The sequence below is a fragment of the Aspergillus caelatus genome, assembly GCF_009193585.1.
Source record: "Aspergillus caelatus strain CBS 763.97 unplaced genomic scaffold BDV27scaffold_303, whole genome shotgun sequence".
Classification (NCBI taxonomy): Eukaryota; Fungi; Ascomycota; class Eurotiomycetes; order Eurotiales; family Aspergillaceae; genus Aspergillus; species Aspergillus caelatus.
Genome location: NW_022475566.1, coordinates 288 through 15,831, shown reverse-complemented (window position 1 = coordinate 15,831; position 15,544 = coordinate 288). Strand labels below are relative to the sequence as shown.

At 44.1% G+C, this 15,544-nt stretch overlaps 4 protein-coding genes across 4 annotated transcripts; all 4 read right to left on the bottom strand.

The window, feature by feature from the left end:
• Positions 1-72: 72 nt before the first annotated feature.
• On the bottom strand, positions 73-2,152 carry BDV27DRAFT_169147 (flavin-containing monooxygenase; the record flags this gene model as incomplete). Its single annotated transcript, XM_032074960.1, has 7 exons — positions 73-279; positions 350-454; positions 519-666; positions 721-1,058; positions 1,116-1,444; positions 1,503-1,904; positions 1,966-2,152. 7 exons carry the CDS (start codon positions 2,150-2,152, stop codon positions 73-75), a joined length of 1,716 nt encoding a protein of 571 aa, XP_031921910.1.
• A 386-nt stretch (positions 2,153-2,538) lies between these two features.
• Positions 2,539-4,937, bottom strand: BDV27DRAFT_169145 (major facilitator superfamily domain-containing protein; the record flags this gene model as incomplete). The annotated part of the gene is made up of 4 exons (XM_032074959.1): positions 2,539-3,954; positions 4,032-4,374; positions 4,441-4,711; positions 4,765-4,937. 4 exons carry the CDS (start codon positions 4,935-4,937, stop codon positions 3,023-3,025), a joined length of 1,719 nt encoding a protein of 572 aa, XP_031921909.1. The 3' UTR covers positions 2,539-3,022.
• A 4,097-nt stretch (positions 4,938-9,034) lies between these two features.
• On the bottom strand, positions 9,035-10,763 carry BDV27DRAFT_169142 (flavin-containing monooxygenase; the record flags this gene model as incomplete). Its single annotated transcript, XM_032074958.1, has 1 exon — positions 9,035-10,763. Exon 1 carries the CDS (start codon positions 10,649-10,651, stop codon positions 9,035-9,037), a length of 1,617 nt encoding a protein of 538 aa, XP_031921908.1. The 5' UTR covers positions 10,652-10,763.
• Positions 10,764-13,937: 3,174 nt separating this feature from the next.
• BDV27DRAFT_169140 (putative isopropanol dehydrogenase) lies at positions 13,938-15,200 on the bottom strand (the record flags this gene model as incomplete). Its single annotated transcript, XM_032074957.1, has 3 exons — positions 14,313-15,200; positions 14,179-14,268; positions 13,938-14,119 (listed from the first exon to the last, which is right to left on the bottom strand). The coding sequence occupies exons 1-3, from the start codon at positions 14,734-14,736 to the stop codon at positions 13,938-13,940; spliced, it is 696 nt and encodes a 231-aa protein (XP_031921907.1). The 5' UTR covers positions 14,737-15,200.
• Between the last annotated feature and the right edge of the window lie 344 nt (positions 15,201-15,544).

Sequence of the window (15,544 nt, the reverse complement as noted above, 5' to 3'; positions counted from 1 at the left end):
TAATGCCTAGACAGCCTTTTTTTGTCTGTTCTATGATTGGGCTCTGACACATGATGAATTCGACTTCAAAAATCAGCCCTTGACTATATTGATCCAATTCTCCGCAATAGCAGAAGTTGCCATGTGTCGTATGGAAGACAGCATGTTCTTGCCAAAGTCTAGTATCACAGGACCAACAGCCCGAATGTTGTCGGTGCGGGATGCGGCGATACTCAAACTAAAGATAAGGGGTATTATCGTCCAGTATATGCCGATCCGAGACTTCCCAGGGCTCCGTGTCTGGGAATTGAATTAGCCTTTTTCTTCTTCTTTTTATCAATGAATTTCGGTAGTGCCATAAATATCATACCCGGACGTTCCAGTGTGAGTTGATTGGGAATAAGCTCCGGTACCAGAAATAGGCTTGGGACCATGGGTAGGCCATGGCATTCCAGTTTTTATCATTTTGATACCACTATATATTTGATTAGCACACAGTTTGCCCAGATGCTTTAACTTTGCAACGAAAGATAATTTACCGATTGGCAGCCAGCATTCCACACTCGCTTTTTTAATGCATCTTGAACCCTGTGGGAATATTCGTCCTCCGCTACCTGCGTTAGCTCAACGGAATCCGCTCCTTTTTCAAAGACCGGTTTCAGTACACGAAGCGCGTAATTGACAGAGCTTTTGGATGTTAGCTTGAACAAAATCTTGCTGGGTCCTTTCCCCTTAACTTACTTTTCCGCAGCCATCAACGCTGAGGTATGACCAGTTCCTGCGTTGGGCCCAAACAACAGGAAGAAATTTGGGAATCCACTCATAGCAGAGCAGTTGTAAGCTTCAGGCCCATCATATCTCTTCCAGTGGTCAGTCAGGCTCCCATCACGTCCCACAATTTCCATGAAGGGCGTAAATTGATTCGTTTTGAACCCGGTTGCTAAGACAATGACATCGGCAGCAACGATTCCATCGGAAGTTCTCACACCTTCAGGAACAATCTCAAGGATCTTGGCTGTTGTGAGAGAAAGGTTTTCACTATGAAGCGATTTGAGATATCCATCATCGAAAATTCGTCGCTAGGGACATCAGTATTTTGCGCTTTGGTCCCGATACGTTATGCAATATCAACGCACCTTGCATCCTATCTCAAAATCGGGAATCAGAATATCGTGATATTTTGCCGGCGCTGTTTCTTTCATGTACTTCTCAACCTCTTTTCTGCGCTTCTGTCTCAGTCGTGCAGCCCTCTTTGTCATTGGAAACATTCGGAAGCCATTCTCCGCAATGAGGAAAATATGCAGTCGATGAAGTTTCAATGCAAAAGGAATGTACTCAAAGATCCAATTCAGGATCTTCGGATAGGTGAAGTTGGTTGCTGGGAAGATCCAGTGTTGGGACCGAATGATCTGCGTCAAAGATTTGGTCTGCTTGACAATAGCAGGTACAATCTGCGCTGCCGTACCTAAAGAACGCAAAAAGTTAACGGATAACCATAACAGATACAAATACATCCCACTCACATCCGTTCCCGACAACCACAACTCTTTTCCCCTCTAGGCTGACATTATGATCCCATCGGGCGGAATGAATGATATCGCCTTGGAAAGACGAAGCCCCAGGGATTTCACAGGGCCGAGGTTCAGCAAAGTGCCCTGTGGCAGAAAATAGTACCTGACACTCATGTGTTGATTCTTCTCCAGTTTCGACATTGCAGAGAAAAAGAACCCATCGAGATGCATCATCTCGCCATACGCACCGTATCACCTCCGTGCGGAATGTCATCCTTTGTCTCAGATCATAAGTCGCCACAACGCCGTCCTGGTACGCTTTGATTTCTTGTTGCGAAGGCATCAACTTAGACCACTGAGCGTTAGGAGCAAATGAAAAGCTGTATAGAGCGCTAGGAACGTCGCACGCGCAACCTGAGAGAGAAATGAGTTCTGTATAAAGCGTACTACACTGAATCATATCACTCGTACTTACCTGGATAGGTGTTGATATGCCATGTTCCACCACAGTCTGTCTGCCGCTCAAAAAAGCGAATATCTTCTAAACCGTACCATCTTTTCAGCGATGCACCTAACGCAATCGCACTTGCTCCTGCCCCAATGCAAGCCACTCGGCTGTAGGATGGGAGTGCAGGGGTTGGAATTGAGCTCGAGTTTGACATTTTTGCATAGAAAATCAAATACTTTTACAATTCGGTAGATTTAGACAGTCATTGAGCTCAGCTTTCACACTTTATACGCGTAAATGTCAAATATCTGGGTCTTCTAGAAGAATAATGCCTCGGTCATCGGTAATAGAGTCCATTGTGGTATTATGGGATATCTAAGATGGTCCACTTGTACTGTGATGTGTGAAGTCAGTCAAAGCAAACGCTGAGATGTTTGATGTTTGTCTGCCCCGGAGAGATTAATGAGCCGAAGGCTTTGCCAAACTAGAAGGTTTCGCAAATCTAACTCAATTCGGCTAGTCTGGCTTTGGATCTGATCGCACCATCGAACATTAATTTCAACCTGATTACTATTCTTTCATACATGAATGGGGAATATAATTTTCAAATGATATTCCATGAGCTACATATCGACAGGTGCATTACTTTGCATGCACACGAAAATAGTGAGCAACTCTTAAATTATCCCTAAACTGTATCCTTGCATCGGCCAAGAACCTGCCGTCCAGCAATCCAACCTCTAGATTAGCTTGGATAGTACTCAGTGCCCCTTTGCCAAGGGGCCCTATTTCTCTCGCGTCGTACTCCCCCCCTTTTTTAAGGCTTGGAACCCTTTAAGTTGTAAGTGAAAACGATCACAAGCACACAGGGTGACTAGGACAGGAGACGCAGAGATGCAACCACGACGAGCATACGGGGACCCTGGTTCCACGCACACAAGTTTCGCCCCACCTAGTAGTAGATCTACTGCTCATTCTTCCATTGTTGTTCTAGAATAATCTTTTCTCACAGGCCGGCGAATGTGAGCGTGTGACCATGAACTCGGGGAATACGGCGACGCGGGTCAATTTCTGGCATTCAAGCCTAAAATAGAACTTGTGTTACATTCTTGTTGTCTTTCACCTTGATGTTTCTCATCATCAGAACCCAGCCAATGGACAAGCCCATCACAGCGGTCCCGGCAATCATCATGTTCCGTTGGCTGAACGCATACGCGTTTTGAATGGCGGTGCGAGTAGGCGAGCCCACGGGATAACTAAGCTGAACATCCAGCGACTCGTAAATATCCGCCCACTGATCCTTTGTTTCCGCTGGCAACAGCTCGCGCAGCTTCTTCGGAAGCGTGTTGGTCCAGATGGCGCCAGACACGCTACTGCCCACAGCACCGCCCACATTACCAAATACACTGAGCAGCGCCAACATGGAGGCATAGTCTTCATGCTTGGCAGCTGCCAGGACAGCCACCTGTTCAATCAAGATCATGGTGCCGCCACCGACAGCTAGGAAGATCTGGCACATGCACATGTACCCGACACTGTGACCGGGGGCGCGGAAATAGATCATCAAGCCACTGGCCAGCAGGTAGAGTGGAACGGCAAACATGAGCAGCCACTTGAACCGGCCAGTAACTCGGATAAGGTAGCCACAGCCAAGAAGCCAGATGGGGTCCATCAAGTCGAATATCGCACTAATGTAACCGGCCTGGGTGAGGCTTGTGTTGAAGACCACCTGTAGGAAAGAGGTAAAGTAGCTGGCCCAGCAGTAGTAGGAAACTTGATATGTGATATCCAGCAGACAAGCACCGATCACAGTCCGATTCGAGAGTAGCGAGAAACGAATAAATGGTTTCGGCGCTCCCCAGCGTTCATAGGCAACGAAGGCAACAAGGACACAAAATCCGACTACCATCATGGCAATTATCTTGGCCGATTTCCACTCTCCTTTGGTATTTCCGGCAATGTTGAAAGAGGTGAGGAAGAGGATCAACCCACCGATCATGAAGAAAATCCCGATGACTGTGAGAATAGTTGAAGCATGTTAGTGTGTGTTATACAGTGCAGGCAAGACAAAGATAAAATAAAAAGGGCCTTACTGTCAAATTCAATGATATAGAACCACACACTCTGCCACCATGTCCGAGTGCTACGCGGCTTATACTGCAATCGACCCTCCTTGTCTGCCTTTCGCTTGGCCAACTCCCATGTGATGATCAAGGGAGAAGCAACAATCGGAAGAATGATGCAAATGGTTCCGTATGCCCATCGCCAGTTGGTCTCATGGAATTGATTGGATAGGGGTGATCCGGCAAAAGCAGTAATAATATAAGGCGACGAGGTGAAGGCATATGCGATACCACGGTTGCGAAGTGACGAAGTGTCCGATGTGATCACATCAACGCTGAAAATCATACCGGTGAAGCCGACCGTATAGAATGCCTTGAAGAGATGAGCATCTCGACATGTAGAAATTCAGGTTGGAAAAACCGGGCTGGGAGGATTTACCTGCGCAGCACAATAAGTTGTGATATTGTGACAACCCGCCATCATAATAAGACCCATGATGGCAATCAAGACCATGATGGAGATTCCAAGAGTACGATCCCACAGATTCAGGACTTTTGCAATCGGCATCACACATGCAGCGCCCATCACACTCGTCACAACGCTGATGACCGTCAGCAGCGAGTGTTCCGAGAAACCACTTGTAATATACGCCGAGAGGTTGGAGGTTAGATTGTTGTTTAGGCCGTTGACAAAGTATAGCATCCACATGCTGTGAGTTACTTAGCGGGAGATGAGATTAGGGAACACACGAATATTACTCACGAGGCATAAGTTATGATGAGGGATTTCTTGGACCAGGAAGCAGTCACTGCTTCAGCGACTCGAACACCGTCCTGTTGGTCCTGGTTCTCGATAGCCACCTCAGGGGTATCTGAGCCCAGCGGCATCGGATCCTCATTGACCCCAATAGCCGGAGAATCCTTGTGGGTGGTCATTTGGATAAAGACGATCAAAGATACTCTCAATAATCACAAATATATTGATCGATGCTGAATGCCAAAACTGGAATATGGGGCACTTATAACTCCGGCGCATGGCCACTTGATGGTCTCCATCCCGTGGTCTCCCCACTCTGAACTTTGAGAAATTTTTGCGTTATTGCTCTTTGAACGAAATCACTAAGTGATGGAATACGCCTTCCAGTCGATACCACTTCTGGCGTAGAGTGGTGGGACTGTGGCTCTAGACCGACTAATGATTTGAGGCCAGGGGCTTTTACATGAATCCACCAAAGATGTTTACCACTAGGAACTACAACCAAATCCACAAAACAAGTCCCAACAAGCTTTCTGTACAAGCTTTGCAGATGGGCCTGGTGAGCAGATTGTGTATACGCAGGGCTCGTGTGTGTCGCACGCCCAGAAAACCTTCTCAGACTTACTCTTGCACTTGGAATATCGATTGACTCAAGCTACGACTCCGCCTCCACATACGTCTACCGATTGAAATGGTCTCCTCTCCATCCGAAGATATCCGATCAACGAAGTCTGGTAGTCTAGGAGCGTTACGGTCAATCTGGAGACCGGCCTCTTAGCCAATCTCGGCAGTCTTACCGAAAAGAAAAAAGTTGCCTTGAATCCAGAACAGATAAGCAGAAGTGGGCCGAGATAAGATCGAAACCCTCAAGGTGAAACATTGAGAAACCGGTTGAGAGGAATGTTGAAATCGGCATGAAAGGGACCTGATACTTGAAAGTACTCATTCCACTGAGATGGTTCAAGCCTGGTCCCACCATGGGCCATAAATAATTTGATGCTATTTGCCATCTATTCATTCAGACAGTCTTTAGAACAATGCCAGAGCTGTTGTGGCAAAGGGCTTATTGTACGAAGCGAAGCATGTCTTAGGTTCCCTGGAGGAATTGCGACCGAATCATATTAGTCGGCACTAGAGCTCCCCACTGGGGCCAGAATTGGTGAGTTTCGCCAGTTTTAAGAACCCTGAGTCGAAGGCCTGTAGTTGCAAAAGGAGGTTCAAATAATTTGATTTTGAAAAAACTTAGAGTACGGAGTAGCTTCTTTTCACATCATATAGAGTTGGCTTTCATATTTCATCACCAAGAATATTAACATAACATACACAGCTGAATAAAGCCCTTTTAAATCCATGTACTCTTCTGCACAGAAAATGCGATGACTTTGAGAATAATAAATGGCTGCCTAATTCATCCCGCAACTAGTAGACTTGAAAGTTCTGCCATAGATTGATAGAGAGGCCACGGTGGGGACAAAAATGCGATTGATAAGATAAATCTCTCCACTTTTGTAGTTAGCAAGTTAACCGAGTTTGGCGCTCAATCCATTTGCAATTTAATCACCTAACATGACAAAAGGTACACCTCATACCAAGTGGGTACCTATTACTTTCGCATATTTTTACATTCTGGAAAGCGCGGCCAATCTCTGCTGTCTCGACTCCTGGTCTTTCAACTAAACTGAGACGCAGACGTCGTAAGAGATTGTGAGGCTTGGTAGCTTATCCTAAGCGGGATACCCTGGGATTATAGGTATACGCCATGATAATTGCTCGCTTTTAAAGGAAGTAAAAAGAGGGGTGGGTCTAAAATAGTTATATTAGTAGGTCCAGTGCCCTAGTTCAGGATCTGTGAGGAACAGTGTCATATTCACTGACTGAGTGTGGTTTAGGGAGACCTAATACAGGTCATAGTACATAATCAACACCAATCCTCCCCTGACCTGTAGCCTTAATCCGTGTCCGTTTGAGATAATATATTAGAGTAGAGTATTACATTACACTGAATACAGACGCGTTGCAGACTTTTATGCCATTACTACGTGTGAATAAAATACAGATTTATGTATTTTACAGTATAGCAAATAATATATATCAGTGGCGGTTCCGAACACCCACCGCCTTCCGCCGGTGGGTGTTCGGCAGCCTAAAGGAATTTTCAGCGTAAAGGAAGATAATCAATTTTCTATCTTTTTGAAGCTATACAAACCATAAAAAATGCCCAAAATATCTAAAATTTCAGATTCACGTGTAGATGAAGCTATTGAAGCTGTCTATCTTGAAAAAAAGCCTAATATTGCAAAAATCGCGCGAGAATTCGGGATCCTATATTGTACACTCCATAGCCGTATTTATGAAAGAAGAAAGTCTCGTACAGCTTAAAATATACTAAATAAAGCGCTAAATAAGTATCAAGAGACTGCCTTAAAGCAATAGATTGCTAAAATATATAATATTTATCTTCCGGTGACTATATCATTGCTTTTAGAGTGGGCAAACCTTACTGTACAGCGCGATAATCCTACACAGAGTGTCAGTCGATTATGGGTATATTGTTTTTTTAAAAGACTTTCTCCTGATCTTAAATTAAGCCCTGTAATTCAAAGGCCAAAGGAGAAGAAGCGTCTAGATACAGAGAATATCGGACAGCTTCAATTCTGGTATATTCAGCTTACCAACTTGCTTAAAGATATTCCTGCTCGCCTTGTATATAACTTTAATAAATGCGGCTTTCAACCAGGTAGTAGAAAGCCTCAAAAAGTACTTAGTACAAAGGAAAGAGTTCCTAATCTTTCTGAAACTGAGCATGCAGAGAATATTACTGTGCTTGAGTATATTGCTGCAGATAGCTGGATTATAACTCCGCTCTTTATCTTTAAAGGGAAGAAATTTATAGAGGCCTGGTATAATAAAGTAATTCCTGATTATTATACTACAGTCACCGATAAAGGCTATATAAACAATAAAATCGTGCTTGAATAGCTTCAAAGATTCCATAAGGAGATTAAAGATTATACAAGAAAAGGAGAAAAATGTATACTTCTCTTCGACAGCTATACAGCTTATAAAACAGTTGAATTTCTTTAACTCTGTGAGATATATAAGATTCTTCTCTTTTATTTTCGATTTTATACAACACATCGCTGTCAACTGCTTGATAGAAAGCCCTTTCTTATATATAAAATATACTTTCGCAGTACAAATAATCATATTGTACAGTGGTGTGGAGTCCCGGGAGATAAAGCACATTTTCTATATAATATTGTTGCTGTATATGAGAAGACTTTTACTCTACACCTTATTTGTAACTCTTTTAAAGAACGCGGTATCTTTTCTCCAGATAGATCTTCAATTATTGAAAATATTTAGAAGATTTTACTATCTTTATCAGAGATCTCTGCACCTGATTTATATATATATGGAGAGACTACACTGCCTCCAAATTCTCAGTCTTTAAGTATTGAGAATATACCTCCAAAAAGTACTCAGCAAGTTGAAAAGAATCAGAAAAAGCTATTTAAGCTTCTAAATAATGATATATCAAACAATCCTTGTATTGAGTGCTATCTTGACCGCTTATTTTATTAACAAAAGCTTCAATCTGAATAGCTTGCTATTATAAATTTAACTCTTATATAAATTGAGGCTACACAGATATTCTGAAGCCGTAAAAAGTCTAAGCAAGAGATTCAATATCTTGGAGATAGTGGTATACTGCGTGTAAAGGATACGAATCGGTCTATTACAGACAGGAAGGCCAAAGATAATAAAAAAAATAAGAAAGCAGCGGATAAGGCGTATTTCAAAGCGTACGGCCACCTCCCGCCAGCGCCTTATATAGAAAATGAAACTATAGCTTCAGATACAGGATTGGCAGAGGAATCGGGTGATCAGCTTTATTTTATTGATTCTACAGGTGTTTAGTGGTGATAATATAAATTGCTTTATTTTCTTCCTTTACGCTGAAAATTCCTTTAGGCTGCCGAACACCCACCGGCGGAAGGCGGTGGGTGTTCGGAACCGCCACTGATAGTTAATCAGAAAGGAACCAGAGCCTTGTCCACCCCACCATTTTGGCTGCGCGCAGCTAAAATAGTGGGGTTGAACAAGGCTACTCTGTTCAAGCTCGTATTCACTTGTGTAAGTAGTACTACTGAGAGTCAGCAGTCCAGTGCGTTGGCTTTACCACACGTTTAGAAAATAAGTTCATCTATAAGTAGAAATATAACCCGGCAGATAACAAGAAGAGGCTATCGAATAACTTCCAAGTGTCGCAGGCCTAGAACGGATGGAAAGAAGAGTATTCACTCTCCTCACACTCCTTCAGCTTCTGCAGAAACATATTCAATCCGCCTAGAAAGATATACACAGACCGTGGCTTACCATCCACATTCACGCCATTAAAGTACGATGCTGCTGTTCTAAACAGCGCCGCCTCGTTGATAGCATTGCACAATCCACCCCACGCGGCTTCCCCTTCCTCTGTGGATTCAATTACTGTCTTAGCAGGAGCCGGCGAAGTACTCCGCTCCCCGTGATGCTCTTCCGCACGCGATATAGCCCCGGTGATGAACTCAACGTGGGCTTCAATGGCCGGGGGTACATTAGTCAGGGGAGCCTGAGGCCCAACTATCATAAAGAGATTCGGAAATCCTGCTGTTGCAACAGCCATATTCGTGGTCGGTCCGTCTTTCCAGTGTTCTTTCAATGCTTTCCCTCCCCGCCCGACGATATTAATTTTTCTATAAGCCTCGTCGAATGCATTAAACCCCGTAGCACAAATAATGACATCCAGCGTGTGTTCAGTCCCATCGGCCAGCTTGATCCCATTGCGGGTAAACTCGAGCATGGGATTCTCCGCGATGTCAACGACATCGACGTTCTCCCGGTTGAATTGCTCGTAGTAGCCATCGACACAGACCGGTCTGCGGGCGTAGAGTTCGCTCGGGATTAGTTTGCGGCGCTTTTCTGGATTCTGCACAATCTGGTGGATTTTATTCTTCAGGAATTCGCATGCCGTTCGGTTGGATTCTTCATTGAGAATTAAATCATTGAATGTACCCAGGAGGAATCGAAATGCTCCTCCATCGTCCCAGGCGGCTTGGTAGATCCGCTCGCGCTCCTCATCCACGACACTCAACGCACTCGCCTTGGCCTCTTCGACGCCCATTCCTCCAATCTCTTGTCTTACTTTCTGCCAAATCTCATCGTAGGCCTTGTTAATCGCATCGCGCTCCTCCTGTGAGACGGCTCGTTTGCCAGCGGGAACGATGTATTGGGGATGTCGTTGGAAACAGACCAAGGACTCGACATCCTGGACAATTGCAGGGATCACTTGCACACCGGATGATCCATTCCCAATCACTCCGACCCTCTTACCTTTCAGATCATACTGATCGGGCCACCGAGCAGTATGGTACAGACTGCCCTGGAACTGGTCCCGCCCAGGGATATTCGGCCAATTCGGCTCCGTGATAATACCGAGAGACGTGATGAGATAGCGAACTGTGAAAGAACCCTGGCTAGATTCTACAGTCCACCTACAATTGTCTTCGTTCCATATCGCGGAGACAACCTCCGTATGAAACTGCATATACCTGCGCAAGTCGTGGCGGTCCACAACATGTTCCAGGTAGGCGAGAACCTCCTTCCTTCCCAGATAATTATGGGACCAGGGATACGATTGAAGGTCTTCCTTATCCCAGGAATAGCGATACAGGTGGGAGGGGGTATCACTTGTCGCGCCCGGGTAGCGGTTCCAATACCATGTTCCTCCGGGTCCTCCGGCTCTTTCCACCAGCTTCACTGTCAGGCCAAGCTTGAGGAGGGAGTATAGTTGGTAGATTCCGCCAAATCCGGCACCAATGACCAGTGCGTCGTATAAATGTGTGGACATGGTAATGTGTGTGGGGGTTCTGACGACCAAAGTGACTGAGTAATTAATTGCAAGACTCTCTGCGTGTCCGCTCTGAGGTGTTGCAGCTCAAGAAATGATTTCTCTAATGAAGTTGCTCGGCGATTCTATACGGTGCATTGAAAATGTCTTGAAATTGCTAGCTATACGGCTGGTGCCTCGGAAGTTTTTATAGAACAATAGGTTTGGCCCCCATCCATTGCAGACGGAGCACCCAATCAGAAGAACGTTACAATAGAATCAGCCAATACTGGCAATTCTTCAATCAACCGTTGAATGAGTTCCGTCCTTCTATCCGACAGTAAGATGGCAGTGTTGCTAGACCTAATTAGGAAATAATTTGGCATCTCCTCTGGTTGGTTTGGTCGCCTATGCCAAATTATACTAGATTTTCGATTGAGAACACTACTATTGTCTTCAGAAGATCATATCGCTGGACCAATGTATTTTGTTTGAAATTTATTATATATAGAAGCTTTATATTTATCGATTTTCTAAGGACAGAAATATGAAAGAGCTATTATAATCTACACTTTAATCGAAAGTTGTACTTCAGTAGAACTGTACAACTTTCGACCCTTTCGGGGAAAGTAAGTGTAGATCGGCTGATTCATCGTAGCGTTGATCCTGTGAATGCTTCAAGCCATCGAACCTACTAATCCGCGATATCTACGAACTGATTAAATCGCAATGATATATGTTGGCAGGAGATTCCTGCCGCTACGCAGTCCCACAAAAGGATTGATACCTAGGCCTCAGATAGCTTACATAACCACAAATTCAAGCATTCATTCATCAGCTCTGATTATTGCATAGAAAATATATTCTCTTAGTACAGTTCGAGTTGAAAAACATCGCGATTAAAGATATAGCATTTTTTTCTAGGTTCTTTTTGTTAACTATGAAATTGCCAACCTATTTAATGTTTCCGTTATTCAACTGAATATAAAGTATATATTTTTTATTCTATCATTAGAAAAAGAAGTCCCTAAATAGACTCTGCGATTGAGCTATACAGCTTTGGAAGAATTAGAAGTTGAGTTGATGAAAGCTGGGATTATAGAAGTTGGGTTAATTGGAAATCCCACCCAAGTTCAGATATTTTGGACTTTGACCTTGTTAGGGTTCGAAGGATCTATACGGCAAGCCATTGCGGCCAACGCACATTAATTCATTTTCCTAAATTTTTAACTTGATCCTGCTGGAAGAATAGTCTCCTATACTGAATCTACTTAAATTGCTTACTTAGTCTACTTAATCTGCTTAGTCTGCGTAGTCTACTTAGTCTAATTATATAGTCACATGACTGTGAATTACTGAACTAATTAAATTCATGCTTAGTAATAACTAATCAAAGGCAGCCAGCTAAGCGGCGGTAAAAGAACTTGGCGAAAAAAGGATAAAAAAGAGGAACTATAGGAAAATGAATTAATGCGCGTTTAGTCGCAATGGCTTGCCGGAATCTAAGCCCCAAAGTTCCAGTTGTCATGGCTTCCTATTGGATTACCAGTAAATACGACCCACTACTACCGAGATAAACCTACTCTTACTCCTTACAACTTAGTGCAATGACATTGGCTTGAGGAAATGTATAAGTGCGGCGACGTGTAAATAATCACATTCCTACTACTCCATACTCTATGAGACGGCGAAGACGGTGGACAGAATCTCTATGTTCTTCTCCAACAATCGCAATTACCCCTTGTATTCATTATCTACCAGAATATGACCTTAACCACCGAGACAATCATAGCGCTCATAGCGCTCTTTGTCGCTTGTGTCCCTGGGATCCGGTTTATAATCAGTCATAAACCCGAGATATGCCAGTGGTGGAGCCGAGATCGAGGTACGAAGTTTCCACTGCTATAAATGATTATTTATTGTGAGTGTACACTAATTTAAAGCTGGCCTTCTAGGTTGCGAGGATCTCGAGAATCCCCATTCAAGTTCGGCTCCTTCTGTTGAGAACCATTCCCTGTCCCATGATGTATTCGACCATCCTCCGAACGAAATATATCAACTCAAGTTCATACATTCCTTTGTGCAGAGATTTCAGAGCCCTAATCGACGGACATTACCACAGAGACTCGAAGCCGGTCTTCTTTTCTATACACAAGTAGGTCATTTTGACTCATGGATGCCACGCACTAGCTAATGGCGGCAATGGGTTTTATAGACTATTAGCACCGATCATCTCGAGGAGAACGAACCATTGACTGGTGGTGCCAATGATAATGATAATTTGCCTGTAATTGAATAGCATCGGCAGCCATAGGGCAATCTACACCTCTGTCTGAAGCTTATGTTAGGGTTCTGCTTATATGGAATGGGGAATTTTGTCATTGTTGTTCCGGTTGTTGTATACTATTGGCTTATAGATTTCGGGTTATCTTAAAATATTTTGTCATTTACAGTTCCTTTTACTCTTCTCACATTGGCTGTTGATACTTAGAGACATGCTGCAGTGCGACATCTTGATATCATTTGAAAGTATACAATATATAGATTGTTGAAACTGCTGTACCCTCTCTTTCTATTCCCATCATGATTCAGGCCGCAGGTAGTTAGAATATCTATATACAACCTAAAATACTCTTTCGTATTTAAGGATGAGCAATATGAGAAATTTAAGTATCTGTGCTTCGATGATGCAGAAAGATGGCTGTTATTCTAACACATTCTATAGCTTACTGGTAAACCATTTTAGGGCAATGAACCACATCGTTAACTAGACAACCCCTTCGGAACAACAGCAACCCGGAGACGGGCTACACAAGGATTGCAACAAATTAGGACAGTACCGTTCTGGAAGCGAATAAAGCTGCCCGAAGAAGTCGGTTTTTATTGTTTGTTCGGCGTATCTCCACTGCAGCTTACAGTGCACATAATATTGTGAAGCCTATATAAGAGCCATGAAGCATAGATTTAAGCGGGGGGATGATATCCATGACATTACGGCAGACTAGATCTAGCCAACAGACAGTCCGGAAACTTTACCAAGTTCACTAACGGTATATAGCAGCCAATAAATTTATTCCCTAGCTTTCACTATATCATCGACCAATTATAATAGCATAAATATTCGGGATATTGACGTAGTCCACCTTCCGATTATATTTACCGCTTTAAATTCTATCTTTAATCCTTTGGGCGCCGTAGCCCTAAAGTTCAGGTTCTACGGCCGCTAACATGAGGCACCGTGACCTCTGAGCTTAGGGACTATAGTTTCTAGGCTAGACCCTTCACATGAATAGTTCAATTGTGACGTCTAAGGAGCAAAGACCACACACTTCCCAATACCATTGTGCTCTGCCCCTTTGTCAAAGCCATCTTTCCAATCTTCGAGCTGGAAAACCTTCGTTTCCACGAAACCTTTGCCTTGAGGGAAAAGACCGCTTTGCAGCATCTTCACAAAGCTTACTACGGCCTCTCGTTCATACATCATTTTTCCTTTAGAAGAATGAAAGATCAGTAACAGTACAGCAACGTGTCCAAGGCAAGACTCCCACCTTTCAAAGTGATGTTGTTAACCAAGATTTCCGGAACCGCAATGTTCTTAGTGGAGCCCATAATACTAATCCTCCCACCACGGCGCAGTGCTTTTATTGCGCTTCTCGTGTGTGTTGATATGGACGCCGCTGACGGCGTATATCCAAAACAGCGTCAATAGTGCCATGGGATTTTAGCGCAGACACATCCTGATCTTCATTTCCTGTTATTTGAACCGTCTCAATGTTCGCCCCAGGCGACCTGCTTCTGATGTCATCCTTTAATTTTACTAGCTTTTCCTGGTTTCGACCCATCGCAATTACCTTCGCACCCATCGCAATCGCGACTTGCACACCCAGGCTACTGTAGAAGCCAGTTGCCGGGCATATGATAATTGTATCGCCAGGCTCCACCTTAATGTCCCTAAGCCCACCATACGGTACCAGCAGAAATGCTATATACGCTAGGTCCTGGAGTGAATATCCTAAATCATCACACAACCTTGCTTTATCAAGTGGAATACAGTTCTCTAAAGGCACCTTGGCGTGTTCTGCGAACGTTCCATCGGCGCCAGGCATCCCGCATCAGTTTTTTACTGCCATCAGTTGCCCCTTCATAGATAGCAGACAAGAAAAAGCATTCTGGATCGTCGCGTGCACGTATAACGCAATCAACATAGACAAGTTGTCCGGGTTTCAAAGCCGTCGCATCAGATCCGACAGCAGCGACATGGCCGATAGCGTCAAAACAACCTACTAGTGGCGTTGGAAATGGCATAGGACGCTTGCCATTGTAGGTCTCACGGTGATAAGGTAGGATTCCAGCTGCGGCAATGCGGACAACAGCGCTACCGGGACCTGGTTGAGGCGTTGCCAGGGTTTTAACCTGGAAACCGGAGTCACGACTGTCGAGGACAAGGGCGCGGTGCTCAGAGGGGAGAGATTGAGGCATTGGAGACTGGGGAAGAAGCGATTGGAAAATAGTGACAAGTGATACTCTGCCACAGTGTAAATATTGTCGTTGGGTGTTTGGGGAGGGCGACTTGGACGCGAGGTCTAGAACGATGGGGTGCTCCGCTCAATTGCAGATTAGAAATCATTTCCTGACAGCGGCCGAGGCGATAGTGCAGCTGAATTTCACCAGCCTTTCGTTCCCCCAAAAGTTTCTTTTTTTTCCCCCCTCCTCCAGTGTACATTAGTAATTGGGATTATTTGGTAAGGATTTGGTATTTAAACTATTGGGAACAGAGAAATTGGCCGTTGATAGTTAGTGTGACTTTTAGTTCATACAGTTCTGGTGATAAATGCGACAACAATTTAGCTGGATCATAAAACTTGTCAATCAGTTATAGTCCAGTATAATAGACTCTATTTAGCATGTCACTTC